Source organism: Oryctolagus cuniculus, chromosome 8, assembly GCF_051225735.1.
Source record: "Oryctolagus cuniculus isolate XC-2025 breed Fujian yellow rabbit chromosome 8, ASM5122573v1, whole genome shotgun sequence".
NCBI lineage: Eukaryota > Metazoa > Chordata > Mammalia > Lagomorpha > Leporidae > Oryctolagus > Oryctolagus cuniculus.
Window position 1 is genome coordinate 138,202,670 of NC_142874.1, and position 14,602 is coordinate 138,217,271.

General features: G+C 44.8%; 1 protein-coding gene across 10 annotated transcripts in view; it reads right to left on the reverse strand.

Annotated features, from left to right (window-relative positions):
* CEP135 (centrosomal protein 135) overlaps positions 1–14,602 on the reverse strand; it is an 80,389-nt gene that overhangs the window by 28,263 nt on the left and 37,524 nt on the right. For 9 of the 10 annotated variants that reach the window (XR_016212188.1, XR_016212189.1, XM_089302769.1 and 6 more), the window contains one exon: positions 10,305–10,382. The exons of the other annotated variant lie outside the window; for it this stretch is intronic. Coding sequence is in view for 7 of the 9 variants with exons in the window: in XM_089302769.1 (XP_089158895.1) it covers positions 10,305–10,382 (78 nt within the window). In the remaining 2 variants the exon portion in view is untranslated. The remainder of the gene's footprint in view (positions 1–10,304; positions 10,383–14,602) is intronic. 10 annotated transcript variants of the gene reach the window in all.

Below are 14,602 nucleotides of genomic sequence, written 5' to 3' on the forward strand. Positions count from 1 at the left end.
GCTTCCGCACAGCTGCCTCCAGTTCAGCCAATAAACTGTAGGACTTGCTACTGATTGGAGGAGAGCAGCGTACTCGGCGTGTGGGCAGCCGAGTTGGGATTGGCAGAGGAGGACTATAAAGGAGGAGAGAGACGGCATGTGCCAGGAACATCTAAGGGGAACATCTAAGGGGAACACCTGTGCAGCCCCCGAGAGAGCCGGCCGGCGGTGTGCTGCTCCCCTGCGGAAGTGGGGAATGTGGCCAGGGGGAACTGCCCTTCCACGGAGGTGGAAGGGATAGTAGCCAACCCGGGAAGAACCAGCAGCAAACCCGGGGAGGGCCGAGCAGACGAAAGAACAGCGCAGGGTCCTGTGTCGTTCCTCCACGAAGAGGGGGAGCGACAGCCACAGTCTTGCTGGGCCCTACCTAGGCTGCAAACCTAGAAAAGGAACTGTTGGCTCACAGGTTCTGCCTTTGCTAGAAAAGACTAGATTGATCTATGATGGGCAAAGTTTGTACCCCCAGGGGCCACAAGTATTCGCTAATACTTGCTAAAACTGTGAATTTCTGGTGCCTCACAGTTAGAAAATTTCACTGTGCTTTTCATTCATATTTCCCCAATTACTGTGTCAGAACATTTTTTTTTTATAATTTCCAAAGTACAGCTTATGGATTACAATGGCTCCCCACCCCCATAACTTCCCTCCCATCCCCCGCTCTCTCTCCCCTTCCATTCACATCAAGATTCATTTTCAAATATCTTTATATACAGAAGACCAGTTTAGCACATATTAAGTAAAGATTTCAACAGTTTGCACCCACATAGAAACACAAAATGCAAAATACTGTTTGAGTACTAGTTATAGCATTAAATCACAATGTACAGCACATTAAGGACAGAGATCCTACATGAGGAGTAAGTGCACAGTGACTCCTGTTGTTGACTTACCAAATTGACACTCTTGTTTATGGCATCAATAATCACCCTAGGCTCTTGTCATGAGTTGCCAAGGCTATGGAAGCCTTTTGAGTTCACTGATTCTGATCATATTTAGGCAAGGTCGTAGTCAGAGTGGAAGTTCTCTCCTCCCTTCAGAGAGAGGTACCTCCTTCTCTGATGACCTGTTCTTTCCACTGGGATCTCACTCGCGGAGATCTTTCATTTAGTTGTTGTTGTTTTTTTTTTCCCCAAGAGTGTCTTGGCTTTCTATGCCTGAAATACTCTCATGAGCTTTTCAGCCGGATCCGAATGCCTTAAGGGCTGATTCTGAGGCCAGGGTGCTGTTTATGCTGTTTAGGACATCTGCCATTCTATGAGTCTGCTGTGTATCCCACTTCCCATGTTGGACTGTTCTCTCCCGTTTTTATTCTATCAGTTAGTATTTGCAGACACTAGTCTTGTTTATGTGATCCCTTTGACTCCCGGTCCTATCATTATGATCAACTGTGAACAGTAATTGATCACTTGGACTAGTGAGATGGCACTGGTACATGCCACCTTGATGGGACTGAATTGGAATCCCCTGGTATGTTTTAACTCTACCATTTGGGGCAAGTCCAACTGAGCATGTGCCAAATTGTACATCTCTTCCCTCTCTTATTCCCACTCTTATATTTAACAGGGATCACTTTTCATTTAAGTTTCAACACTTAAGAATAATTGTGTATTAGTTACAGAATTCAACCAATAGTATTAAGTAGAACAAACAAAAAAATACTAAAAGGGATAAAGTATTAAGTAGTTCATCAACAGGGCAAGGGCTGATCAAGTCACTGTTTCTCATAGTGTCCATTTCACTTCAACAGGTTTTCTTTTTGGTGCTCGGTTAGTTGTCACAGATCAGGGAGAACATATGATATTTGTCCCTTTGGGACTGGCTTAGTTCACTCAGCATGATGTGTTCCAGATTCCTCCCCATGTTGTTGCAAATGACCAGATTTCATTGTTTTTGACTGCTGTATAGTATTCTATAGAGTACATGTTCCATAATTTCTTTATCCAGTCTACTGTTGATGGGCATTTAGGTTGATTCCAGGTATTAGCTATTGTGAATTGAGCTGCAATAAACATTAAGGTGCAGAACGCTTTTTAGTTTGCCAATTTAATTTCCTTTGGGTAAATTCCAAGGAGTGGGATGGCTGGGTCGAACGGTAGGGTTATATTCAGGTTTCTGAGGAATCTCCAGACTGACTTCCATAGTGGCTTAACCAGTTTGCATTCCCACCAACAGTGGGTTAGTGTCCCTTTTTCCCCACATCCTCTCCAGCATCTGTTGTTGGTAGATTTCTGAATGTGAGCCATTCTAACCCGGGTGAGGTGAAACCTCATTGTGGTTTTGATTTGCATTTCCCTGATTGCTAGTGATCTTGAACATTTTTTCATGTGTGTTGGCCCTTCGGATTTCCTCCTTTGAAAAATGTCTATTGAGGTCCTTGGCCCATCTCTTAAGTGGGTTGTTTGTTTTGTTGTTGTGGAGTTTCTTGATCTCTTTGTAGATTCTGGTTATTTATCCTTTATCTGTAGCATAGTTTGTAGATATTTTTTCCCATTCTGTCGGTTGTCTCTTCACTCTCCTGACTGTTTCTTTTGCAGTACAGAAACTTCTCAGTTTGATGCAATCCCAATAGTTGATTTTGGCTTTGACTGCCTGTGCCTCCCGGGTCTTTTCCAAGAAGCCTTTGCCAGTGCTGATATCTTGCAGACTTTCTCCAATGCACTCTAATAATTTGATGGTGTCAGGTCGTAGATTTAGGTCTTTAATCCATGTTGAGTGGATTTTTGTGTAAGGTGTAAGGTAGGGGTCTTGCTTCATGCTTCTGCACGTGGAAATCCAGTTTTCCCAGCACCATTTATTGAATAGACTGTCCTTGCTCCAGGAATTGGTTTTAGATCCTTGATCAAATATAAGTTGGCTGTAGATGTTTGGATTGATTTCTGGTGTTTCAATTCTGTTCCATTGGTCTATCCATCTGTTTCTGTACCAGTACCATGCTGTTTTGATTATAACTGCCCTGTATTATGTCCTGAAGTCTGGTATTGTGATGCCTCCGGCTATGTTTTTGTTGTACAAAATTGCTTTAGCTATTCGAGGTCTCTTGCGTCTCCATATGAATTTCAGCATCGTTTTATCTAGATCTGTGAAGATTGTCTTTGGTATCTTGATTGATATTGCATTGAATTTATAAATTGCTTTTGGGAGAATGGACATTTTGATGATGTTGATTCTTCCAATCCATGAGCATGGAAGATTTTTCCATTTTTTGGTGTCCTCTTCTATTTCTTTCTTAAAGATTTTATAATTCTCATCATAGAGATTTTTAACGTCCTTGGTTAAGTTTATTCCAAGGTATTTGATTGTTTTTGTAGCTATTGTGAATGGGATTGATGTTAGCAGTTCTTTCTCAGCCGTGGCATTGCCTGTGTATACAAAGGCTGTTGATTTTTGTGCATTGATTTTATATCCTGCTACTTTGCCAAACTCTTCTATGAGTTCCAACAGTCTCTTAGTAGAGTTCTTTGGATCCCCTAAGTAAAGAATCATATCGTCTGCAAAGAGGGATAGTTTGACTTCTTCCTTCCCGATTTGTATCCCTTTAATTTCTTTTTCTTGCCTAATAGCTCTGGCTAGAACTTCCAGAACTATATTGAATAGCAGTGGTGAGAGTGGGCATCCCTGTCTGGTACCAGATCTCAGTGGAAATGCTTCCAACTTTTCCCCATTCAATAGGATGCTGGCCGTGGGTTTTTCATAAATTGCTTTGATTGTATTGAGGAATGTTCCTTCTATACCCAATTTGCTTAGAGTTTTCATCATGAAAGGGTGTTGAATTTTATTGAATGCTTTCTCTGCATCTATTGAGATAATCACATGGTTTTTCTTCTGCAGTCTGTTAATGTGGTGTATCACACTGATTGATTTGTGAACACTGAACCATCCCTGCATACCAGGGATGAATCCCACTTGGTCTGGGTGGATGATTTTTCTGATGTGTTGTTGTATTCTATTGGCGAGAATTTTATTGAGGATTTTTGCATCTATGTTCATCAGGGATATTGGTCTGTCATTCTCTTTCAGTGCTGCATCTTTTTCCGGCTTAGGAATTAAGGTGATGCTGGCTTCATAGAAAGAATTTGGGAGGACTCCCTCTTTTCCGATTGTTCTGAATAGTTTGAGGAGAACTGTAGTTAGTTCTTCTTTAAATGTCTGGTAGAATTCAGCAGTGAATCCATCTGGTCCTGGACTTTTCTTTGTTGGCAGGCCCTTTATTACTGTTTCAATTTCTGTCTCAGTTATGGGTCTAGTTAGGTTTTCTATGTCTTCATGGTTCAATTTAGGTAGATTGCATGTGTCCAGGAATCTATCCATTTCTGATAGATTTCCCTGTTTGCTGGCATACAACTCTTTGTAGTAATTTTTGATTCTAGCCGACATTGCTGCCGACCCCGTGTGCATGCACACACCAAGAACACCGCGCCAACCCCCCCCCACCCCGCCATCGGAGGGGGCGCACGGGGTCAGCGGCAATGTCATCTAGAATTATCAGAACATCTGTTTATTAGCCATTTGTAAACCCTTCCTTGGCTAAGTATCTATTCACATCTTCTGCTGATCTGGGGAAATCAAGTGTAAATGTGTCATGAGTTGTTTGCTCAATTAGTGTGTGTATTTTTTTTTTTTTTTTGTAGTTTATAGTTATTAGGTACTCCTATTTATCCATGTTTTTCTTGAGGAAATAAACTTATTTGTGCTTGTGTCTTGTTCAGGAGCAAACACTGATACCAGACACTGGCTAGCTAGCTGTGGGATCCTGGGCAAATTTTCCCTCTGCCTCAGTTTCCTTACCTACAAAATGAGGAGGATATTAACATTTACTTCATATGATTGCTGTGAGAATTAAAATTATATAAAATATTGAGAAAGTACCTGACATAGCAAAGTGCCATGTAAATGCTGCTATTATTATTTATTCAAGATGATAAAGATGTTCTCCTGCATTTCTTTAAAATACATCGTTGTTTTGGGGTAGGTTTTTGGCCTGGTGGTTAAGACACTGGCCAAATGAATGACCGTTATCATCCCATATCGTCAGAGTAGCTGGGTTTGGGTCCTAGCTTCAATATGTATTCTAGCTTCTAGCTAATGTGCACCCTGGAAGGCAGCAGGTGATGGCTTAAGCAGCTGTGTCCCTGTCACCATGTGGGAGACCTGGATGGGGTTTTGGTTCCCATCTTTGGCCTGACTCAGCCCTAGGTGTTGTAGGCATTTGGGGAGTGGACCAACACACTGGGGCTCTGTCTCTGCCTAATTGAAAAAAAAAATAATAAAGTAGAGATTTGAATATGCCAAGCTACAAGTAGACCTGAGCTGATTTGGGGTACAGTACATGTACAGCAGGATCCAATTACTGAATGTGCATCCCTTTCCCCTGGACCTGGGTTTCTTTACAGATCAGGTTTCCTGCTATCTATAGGCTTGCTCTCAACTGAGTTTTATCTCTGTCTTCAAATCCCAGCCTCAGTTACAGCTCTGAAGTCTCCAAGTCTGGGAGGGAGGGTGGGCCCAGCACCATGTTCCTCCTCTTTAAAACTGCTGTGTGATCTTCTGCCCCTTGCGCCCATGTTATCGTTACCAGTTTTCACTCACACACACACACACACACTCACTTTCTCTCCTGTCCCTCACACACACACATTCCCTCCCCCCCACCCCAGACACACCCTTCTTGGGATTTCAGCTGGAACTACCTTGACTCCATAGATGACTTTGGGGAGAATTGATCGCCTTCTCAATAGTATTTCTCTCCACTTATTTAGGCTTTCTCAAATGTCTTTCAATAAGGCAGCACAAGGCTTTTAATACAGATCCGACAAACTCATCCATAGGTGCCTTGTATTACTTATCACCACTAAAACCGATTACACTGTGCGTTTTGCATCAGAGAATTTCTGTATTTTCATATTAGCTAGAAACTTTCAGTCACTATCTCTTCAAATATTGTCTCTCCCACATTCTATTACACTTTTCTCAAATTCTGACCAAATAATGATATGTTCACACCTTCTCATTCCTATTCTCTAACATTCTATGTCTCTCATATCTTCTATCTCCTAATCTCTTTCTAATGACTTCCAGTACTTTCTTCAGATGTATTTTCCAGTTTACTAATTCTTCCCTTCAGCTTCTGTGAGTGATAAGGATCAGACTTACCCTCCTGCCCAAAATAACTTAAAAATTAATACACAAAATAAGAATTTTAAGACACTACGCACTGGAAAAGTATGAACAGGGACCAGCACCACTGCCTGCAACGCTGTTTTGAGCACTGGTTGCTCTGCTTCCCAGCCAGCTTCCTGCTGCTAACATGCCTTGGGAGACAGCCAAAGATGGGCACTTGGGGCCCTGCCACCCATGTGGGGAGCTGGGTGGAGCTTCAGGAGCGTGGCACAGGCCTGGCTGTTGCGGCTATTGGGGAGTGAACACTGACTGGGAGAGCTCCTTCTCCATCTTTCCGCCTTGCAACGACAGGAAAGAAAGGTGGTGAGCGTCCTGCCTGCAGCACCTCCAGGCGGAGACACAGGGACAGGAACTCTAAGTTCCTAAGACAGGACTGAGTCGGGGAGGGCAGGAGTTGGCAGGTGGACAGTGGATTAGAACTGCACAGAGGCCGGTGCCACGGCTCACTAGGCTAATCCTCCACCTTGCAGCGCCGGCACACCAGGTTCTAGTCCCGGTCTGGGTGCCGGATTCTGTCCTGGTTCTCCTCTTCCAGGTCAGCTCTCTGCTGTGGCCCGGGAGTGCAGTGGAGGATGACCCAAGTGCTTGGGCCCTGCACCCCATGGGAGACCAGGAGAGGCACCTGGCTGCTGTCTTCGGATCAGCGCGGTGCGCTGGCCACAGCATGCCAGCTGCAGTGGTCACTGAAGGGTGAACCAACGGAAAAGGAAGACCTTTCTCTCTGTCTCTCTCTCTCACTGTCCACTCTGCCTGTCAAAAAAAAAAAAAAAAAAAAAAAAAAAAAAAAAAAAACCTGCACAGAGTCAGAACTCCAGACGGCTGAGATGTGGCCCCCAGGAGTCTTCAGCCAAGGCTAGGGGAAGAACCATCAAAGAATAAGAGGGAACAATATTCAGGTCTCTTGAAGGGCCAGGAATGCTTCCTGTTCCCACTAGCCATTTCAAAAATCTAGTAATTTACAGGGCAACAGGCTGCATACTCAAAAGGGTTTTTAAACAGTGTTGAAAGAGATCAGCCTAAGACTAAATACTACAATGAAGCTTAAAAACAGGACAAAAAGGGATCAGGGAGGAGTATTAGAGGAATACAACTATCCAGCAACCAAGAGGTAAAATTCACAATGTCTGGGGGCTGGCGCTGTGGCATAGCAAGTGAGGCCACTGCCTGCAGTGCCGGCATCCTATATGGGTGCCGGTTCAAGTCCTGGCTGCTCCACTTCCTATCCAGCTCTCTGCTATGGCCTGGGAAAGCAGCAGAAGATGGCCCAGGTCCTTGGGCCCCTGCACCCACTTGAGAGACCTGGAGGAAGCTCCAGGCTCTTGGCTTTGGATTGGCTCATCTCCAGCCGTTGTGGCCATTTGGGGAGTGAACCAGCGGACAGAAGACCTCTCTCTGTCTCTGCCTCTGCCTCTGTAACTCTACCATTTAAATAAATAAATAAATCTTTAAAAAAATTTCACAATGTCTAGCATCTGATATAAAATTAGTAGTAAGGAATAAAAGCAATAAGATATAAACCCAGGATGAGGAGAAAAATGAAGCAACTCAAATGACAGAATTGAAAGGCAAATAAATTCCAAGAATGAAGACAACTATAAAAACTAGCCAAAATGAAAGCGGTAAGCGGCTGTCAGGAAACATACCAAACTGTCACACGCTCTGTCCCTAGACAGCACCTCTGGTCCTCAGCATCTGGGGCTTCCACCTTCATGAGTTCTACCGACCTTGGATCATGTGGCATGCAGTCAGGCCTACGATGGCTGCATGTGTGCTGAACATAAATAGCTGTGTGTGTGTGTGTGTGCGCACATGTGTGTATGTGTTTTAAATCTGAGAGGGGGAGAGAGTGAGTTGGAGGTGGGGGGTGGGGGTAGGGGGTGGGGCATACTCTCACTTGCAGGTTTTATGCCCCAAATGCTCACAATGGCCAGGACTAGGCCAGGACCAAAGTTAGAAGCTGGGAGCTCATTCCAGGTCTCTCATGTGGGTAGCAAGGACCCAACTGATGCAACAAGAACATAAGCCTCAGCCATTTCAAGTTCTTGTTATGTCTGCCTTCTTTCAAGAGACCAGTTCAGGGGCCGGCACTGTGGCATAGCAGGTAAAGCCATCACCTACAGTGCCGGAATCCAATATGGGCACTGGTTCAAGTCTCAGATGCTCCACTTCCAATCCAGCTCTCTGCTGTGGCCTGGGAAAGCAGTAGAAGATGGCCCAAGTCCTTAGGCCACTGCACACGCGTGGGAGACCCGGAGGAAGCTCCTGGCTTCGGATCAGTGCGGCTCCAGCCACTGTGGCCAACTGGAGAGTGAACCAGTAGATAGAAGACCTCTCTCCCTCTCTCTCTTTCTGCCTCTCCTTCTCTATGTAACTTTATCAAATACATAAATAAATCTTTAAAAAAAAAAAAAAAGACCAGTTCAGTCTCACACCCCACTGTCCCCACCCAACCCTCTGCATTCTTCCCCAGATTTGGAAGCCTGCAGGCCAAACTTGAAGAACCTGTATGAAGGAATTCACTGCCCCATTCACAAAGATATTAAAAAGCCCAGCCCCTGGGGGCTGAGCTGTCTGCCACATGTTCAGTCTGTGCGCACGCTGGCAGCTGGTCACCCACCTCTGCAGCTTTATTTTCTTTGAATAGATTTGGTCTGGCTGTGAGTTCATATTCTGTCCCCTCTCTGTTCTGTGCCCCTTTTCCTTACACCAACTACCTGGGCCATCACCGCTGCCTGCCGGAGTCCGCATGAGTAAGAGTCTGGACATGTGAGACACAGCTGAATGATGGAACCCAGCTACTACTCACATAAGGGACGCAGGTATCTTAGCAGCTAGGCCAAATGTCTACTCACAGATTTTTTTTTTCTTGTCATTATTCACTAAGCAATACAGCATGACAACTACTTATACAGCACTTATATTGTATTAGGTAGTATTAGTAACCTAGAGATTATTTAAATATATAGGAGATGGGGTAGGGAATTGGCACAGCAGTTAAGTCACTGCTTGGGGTGTCTGCATCCTGTACTGGAGTGCCTGGTTCGAGCCCCAGTTCCTCCACTTCCAATCTAGCTTCTTGCTAATGCAGGGAGGTAAGTATTTGGGTTCTTGTCTCCTACATGGGCCATCTGGGTGAGTTTCAGGCTCTTGGTTTTAAGTTGGCCCAGCCCTGACTATTGCAGGCATTCAGGGAGTGAAGCAGCGGGTGGAAGATCTGTCTCTCTCTCTGCCTTTCAAATAAAAAACAAAATAAATAAAATTTTCAGTCCATTTCATATAAGAAACTTAAGCATCCATGGATTTTGGCATACATGGGGATCCTGGAATCAATTCCCTATGTAGCCTGATGGGCAACTGTAATAAAGAAAGTTTCAATCTGCATTATATTTTTTTTACAAGAGCAAAGAAATAATCATAGCTAATACCTACTGAGTGCCAGGCAATACGCCAAGCACTCTTCTAAGTTCTTCACATGTATTAACTCATTTAATTGTCACAGAAACCCTGAGGTAAATATGAACTCTACTCCTATCTTACAAACAAGGAAACCAAGGGACAGAAAGGAAAAGTGACTTGCCCACAGCAAGCAGGAGGCAGACATGAAATGCACCCCAGTTCTCAGCATTCAGTGCACACAGTCCTCACCACTGTTACACAGCATTTCCAGCGTAACATCTTACAATATTAGAAACACACAGTTGGGACCAGTATTTGGTACAGCAGGTCAAGCCACTGCCTGCCACACCAGCATCCCATATGAGCACCAGTTCAAGTCCCAGCTGCTCCACTTCCATCCAGCTCCCTGCTAATGCACCTGGGAGGGCAGGAGAAAATCCCCAAGTGCGTGTGCCCCTGCACCCACATGGGAGACCTGGATGAAGCTCCTGGCTCTGGCTTCAGCCTGGCCCAGCCCTGGTTGTTGCAGGCATTTGGGGAATGAACCAGTGCACAGAGGATCTCGGGTGTCTCTCTCTCTTTCTTTCTCTCTGCCTTTCAAATAAATAAATAAATCAAACAAATTTTTAAACTATAACTAGCATAATCATTCATATAACAAAATATACCCCAAGTACAGTATGATAAATTACCTGATGATTAACACGTGTCAAATGATCAATAGTTTTCTCTAATTCTGATTTTCCAAAAAGATTCATTTCCTGGATATTCTGAAAGAAAATTTCACAGAAAATATTCATTTACATCAAAGAATAAAACAGTACCAAACTAAGCAATGCAAGCCTATAGCACTATCAAATTCTATTTGTCTTTTCATAAATCATAGACAAGTTTTAGAAAGAATATCGTGGCCGGCGCCGCGGCTCACTAGGCTAATCCTCCGCCTTGCGGCGCCAGCACACCGGGTTCTAGTCCCGGTTGGGGCGCCAGATTCTGTCCCGGTTGCCCCTCTTCCAGGCCAGCTCTCTGCTGTGGCCAGGGAGTGCAGTGGAGGATGGCCCAAGTGCTTGGGCCCTGCACCCCATGGGAGACCAGGAGGAAGCACCTGGCTCCTGGCTTTGGATCAGCGCAGTGCACCGTCTGTGGCGGCCATTGGAGGGTGAACCAACGGCAAAAGGAAGACCTTTCTCTCTCTCTCTCTCACTGTTCACTCTGCCTGTCAAAAAAAACAAAACAAAAAAAAAACAACAAAAAAAAACGAAAGAATATCGTTATAAATTTTATAAAAACAATGCTTTTGATTAAAAAAGCAAGCATAATAGGGTCTTAGCTTTTATACTTTCTACCTTCGTGTGCGACGGTAGTGAAGACACACACTGGTATGGATTCATCTGTATGGATTTACAGAGACTGATTATCAGAACAGTATACAGGAAGAAGACCAGCAGGTTAGGCAACCAGCTACAAAGTATGACCTCACAAGAGGAGACAGAGGAACGATGAGATCGCAAAGACACAGGACACAGCCTGACAGGGCCACGCAAGAGCTCAGACGCTCGAGAATGGCTGTATAGGCCAGCACCTCAACACAGGGCTGCTCCTGGTTATCTTACCCAGCTCCTGCCGCTGCCAAGTCTGGGGTAAGTGGTATAACCTGCTGGTCACTAAGAGTTTTTCTAATGTGGATTCTTACTTCATCCATGCTACTAAAATCAAATGAATAAAAACATGTGATGCTTGGATTATCTGTTTGGTTGAAGGGTCACTGTGCTGTATTTACTTACTAAATCATTCAACTGGGACTGGCACTGCAGCACAGCCAGGAGAGCTGTCACTTGTGACACCCACACCCCATCCCGTAGCAGAGTGCCAGCTAGGAACTACAGATACTCCACTGTTGATCCGGTTTCCTGATAATGTTCCTGGAAAGGCAGTGGATTGTGACCCAGGTACTTGGGCCCCTGCCATCCATGTGGGAGATGCAGACGGAGTTTCTGGCTCCTGGCTCAGTCTGACCCCGACCTGGCTGTTGTGGGCATCTGAGGAGTGAAACAGTGGATGGAAGATTCCCTTTGTCTCTATCACTCTTTCAAATAAACCTTTTTAAGAAAATCATTCAACTGAGTACATACTCTGTACCAAGCACCAAGCAGAGACTAAGGTCTCTGCCTTCAGAAATATGACAGCCTAACAGAAAAGATACTTTAAAGAAGAGGTTAAATTAAAACCCAGAAATATTCCACTAGGAAAAGGAATTGCACAGCAATCTGTCAAAACGAAACCTAGAATCTAGTTTCCTGACTGAGGAAGCCAGGTATAATCTGAACGTCCAGCCTGCAGGCTGTGTAAGGCCTACAAGATCGTTTGGTCTGGACTTGCCACAGCAATCACAGGCAGGGCTCAAAATCCAAAAAATCTACAGCTAATTTTTAAGTTGATAAGTTTGTACAGCCTGTGAATGATGTTATAAATTGTCCAAATGACCCTTAGTAGAAAAAAGGTTCTCCATCCTGACTTCAAGAGTGAATAGGAATTTTCTGGACTCGGGGTTTGGAAGGAATATTTTGAAGTCTATGTTAGAAGGTTAGAGGCAAGAAAATCCTATTACATCTGGAGCCTTGAGAAAAAGGTGGATGAGGACCTGGGGTGGGGGTGGGGGTGTTTAGCTCTTAAAGTAGGCAAAGGCCAATCACTGAAGTCCTTGAAAACAGTTAATGGATTTCAAATAGGAAGTGAATTGACAAGATTTGTATCTCTGAAGAGGACTCTAAAGGCAGTGTTGAATATACATTTGGGATGAGCAACATCAAGCGCAGAGGCAGGTGAGAGGATAATGACCAGACAGGATGGTAGCGGGGAACAGAAACACAGAGACTCTAGGGAAAGTTACATGAGCTCAGGAGCCAGATCCTCACAACTCATCTCAGATAACCCTAACAACACTAGTACCTTTCCCTTCTTTAAAAAAAATTTATTTGAAGGGCAGAGACAGAAACAGAGAGATAAAGAGAGGGAGAGAGACTTCTCATACCTGCTGATTCACTCCCCAAATGCCTGCAATAGCTGGGGTTGGGGCTGGGCCAGGCCAAGGTTGAGAATCCGAAACTCAATCTGGATCTCCCATATGGATGGCAGGGATTCAAGAACCTCAGCCTGACCTGCTGCCTCCCAGGGTATACATTAGCAGGAAGCTGGAATCAGAAGTGGAGCCAGGACTAACTCAGGCAGGCATCCAGAGTACTGTGCAAAATGGCCATCCCAAGCAAGTTACTTAACTTTGCCATAATTCAAGAGAGCTGTCCATGAGGGAGAGCCTGTCAGAAGAGGCTATAGTGAAGACCGACAACAATCCATGCAAAAAGCAGGTGGAAGAGAGCCCTCCACATGGGAATGGCTTGATACATGTTAAATTTTATTCAAGAGGTAGTAGTATTGCTAGGACTTGGTGACTGAGAGATACCAGCTTTCAGGGAGAGCTTAATTAGTAATGATGCCTAGTTTTGGTAAGTTGTGGATAGCAGAATAATGAGCAGCTGAAGTACAGATGATTAGCTCAGTTTTGTAAGTAAAAGAACTGCTGAAAACTTGTAAACTCCTTCCTCCTACAACTCTGAAGAATTTAGCTAGGAATGTCACTTTTTCCAAGTTTTGAGTACTACCGCATTTTTTAATCCTATTTTTACATTCTTTGAGCATTTCAACAGATATGGGAAAGGGAAAATCAGTAACTTGTGTTAAAAGATGCCATATTGCACAGAAGTTTTCGGTTTGATAATTTTAACACTTATTTTTATGAAAAAACACTTTCTGGAAGAAAATATTGTTAAAGATTCCAATTAAGAACTATATATACAGGGCCGGCGCCGCGGCTCACTAGGCTAATCCTCCGCCTTGCGGTGCCAGCACACTGGGTTCTAGTCCTGGTCGGGGCGCCAGATTCTGTCCCGGTTGCCCCTCTTCCAGGCCAGCTCTCTGCTGTGGCCAGGGAGTACAGTGGAGGATGGCCCAAGTGCTTAGGCCCTGCACCCCATGGGAGACCAGGATAAGTACCTGGCTCCTGCCATCGGATCAGCGCGGTGAGCAGGTCGCAGCGCGCCGGCCGTGGCGGCCACTGGAGGGTGAACCGAAGGCAAAAGGAAGACCTTTCTGTCTGTCTCTCTCTCTCTCCCTGTCCACTCTGCCTGTCAAAAAAAAAAAGAAAAAAAAAAAAACTATATATACATATATATATATGAAGCAGAGAGGAAGCAAAGAGACAAACAGAAGCAGAGAGACAGACAGCTCCCATTCACTAGTTCACTCCCAGATGCTTGCACAAGCCAGGGCTGAGCCTAGGATTGGGGCCAGCAACCAGAAACTCAACCCAGGTCTCCCACAGGAGTGGCAGGGATCCGAGTACTTGACACCACCTGCTGCCTGCACGGGCCTGATTGGCAAGCAGCTAGAACCGGGAGCCAGAGCTGGGAATCTCACTCAGGCCCTCGGAAACAGGACATGTGCATGTTAATCGGCATCTCACCCACTGGGCCACATGTCCATCTCAAGAGCATTCTTTTTGTTTATTTCTATTCATTTTATTTGAGGCAGAGAAAGAAAAGGAGAGAGACAGGAAGAGAGCTATAGACAGAGATCTATTGATTTCACTCTCCAAATGCCTGCTGAAGCCAGGTGCCAGGAACTCAATCCAAGTTCCACGTGGGTGGCAGAGACCCAAGTACTTGACCATCACCTGCTGCCTCCTGGGGTATACCCTAGTTGGAAGCTGGGATTGGGAGTGGAGTTGGAACTTGACTCCAGTCTGTCTGATATGGGATGTAGGATTCCAAATGGCATCCTAACTGTTGGGCCAAACTGCTGCCTCCCTCCTCCAATAACATTCTCAAACTATATTTGGGGGGTAAACTTTTTAAAAAGATTTCTGATGTATTTATTTGAAAGTCAGAGGTGGAGAGAGAGAGGTCTTCCATACACTGGTTCACTCCTCAGATGA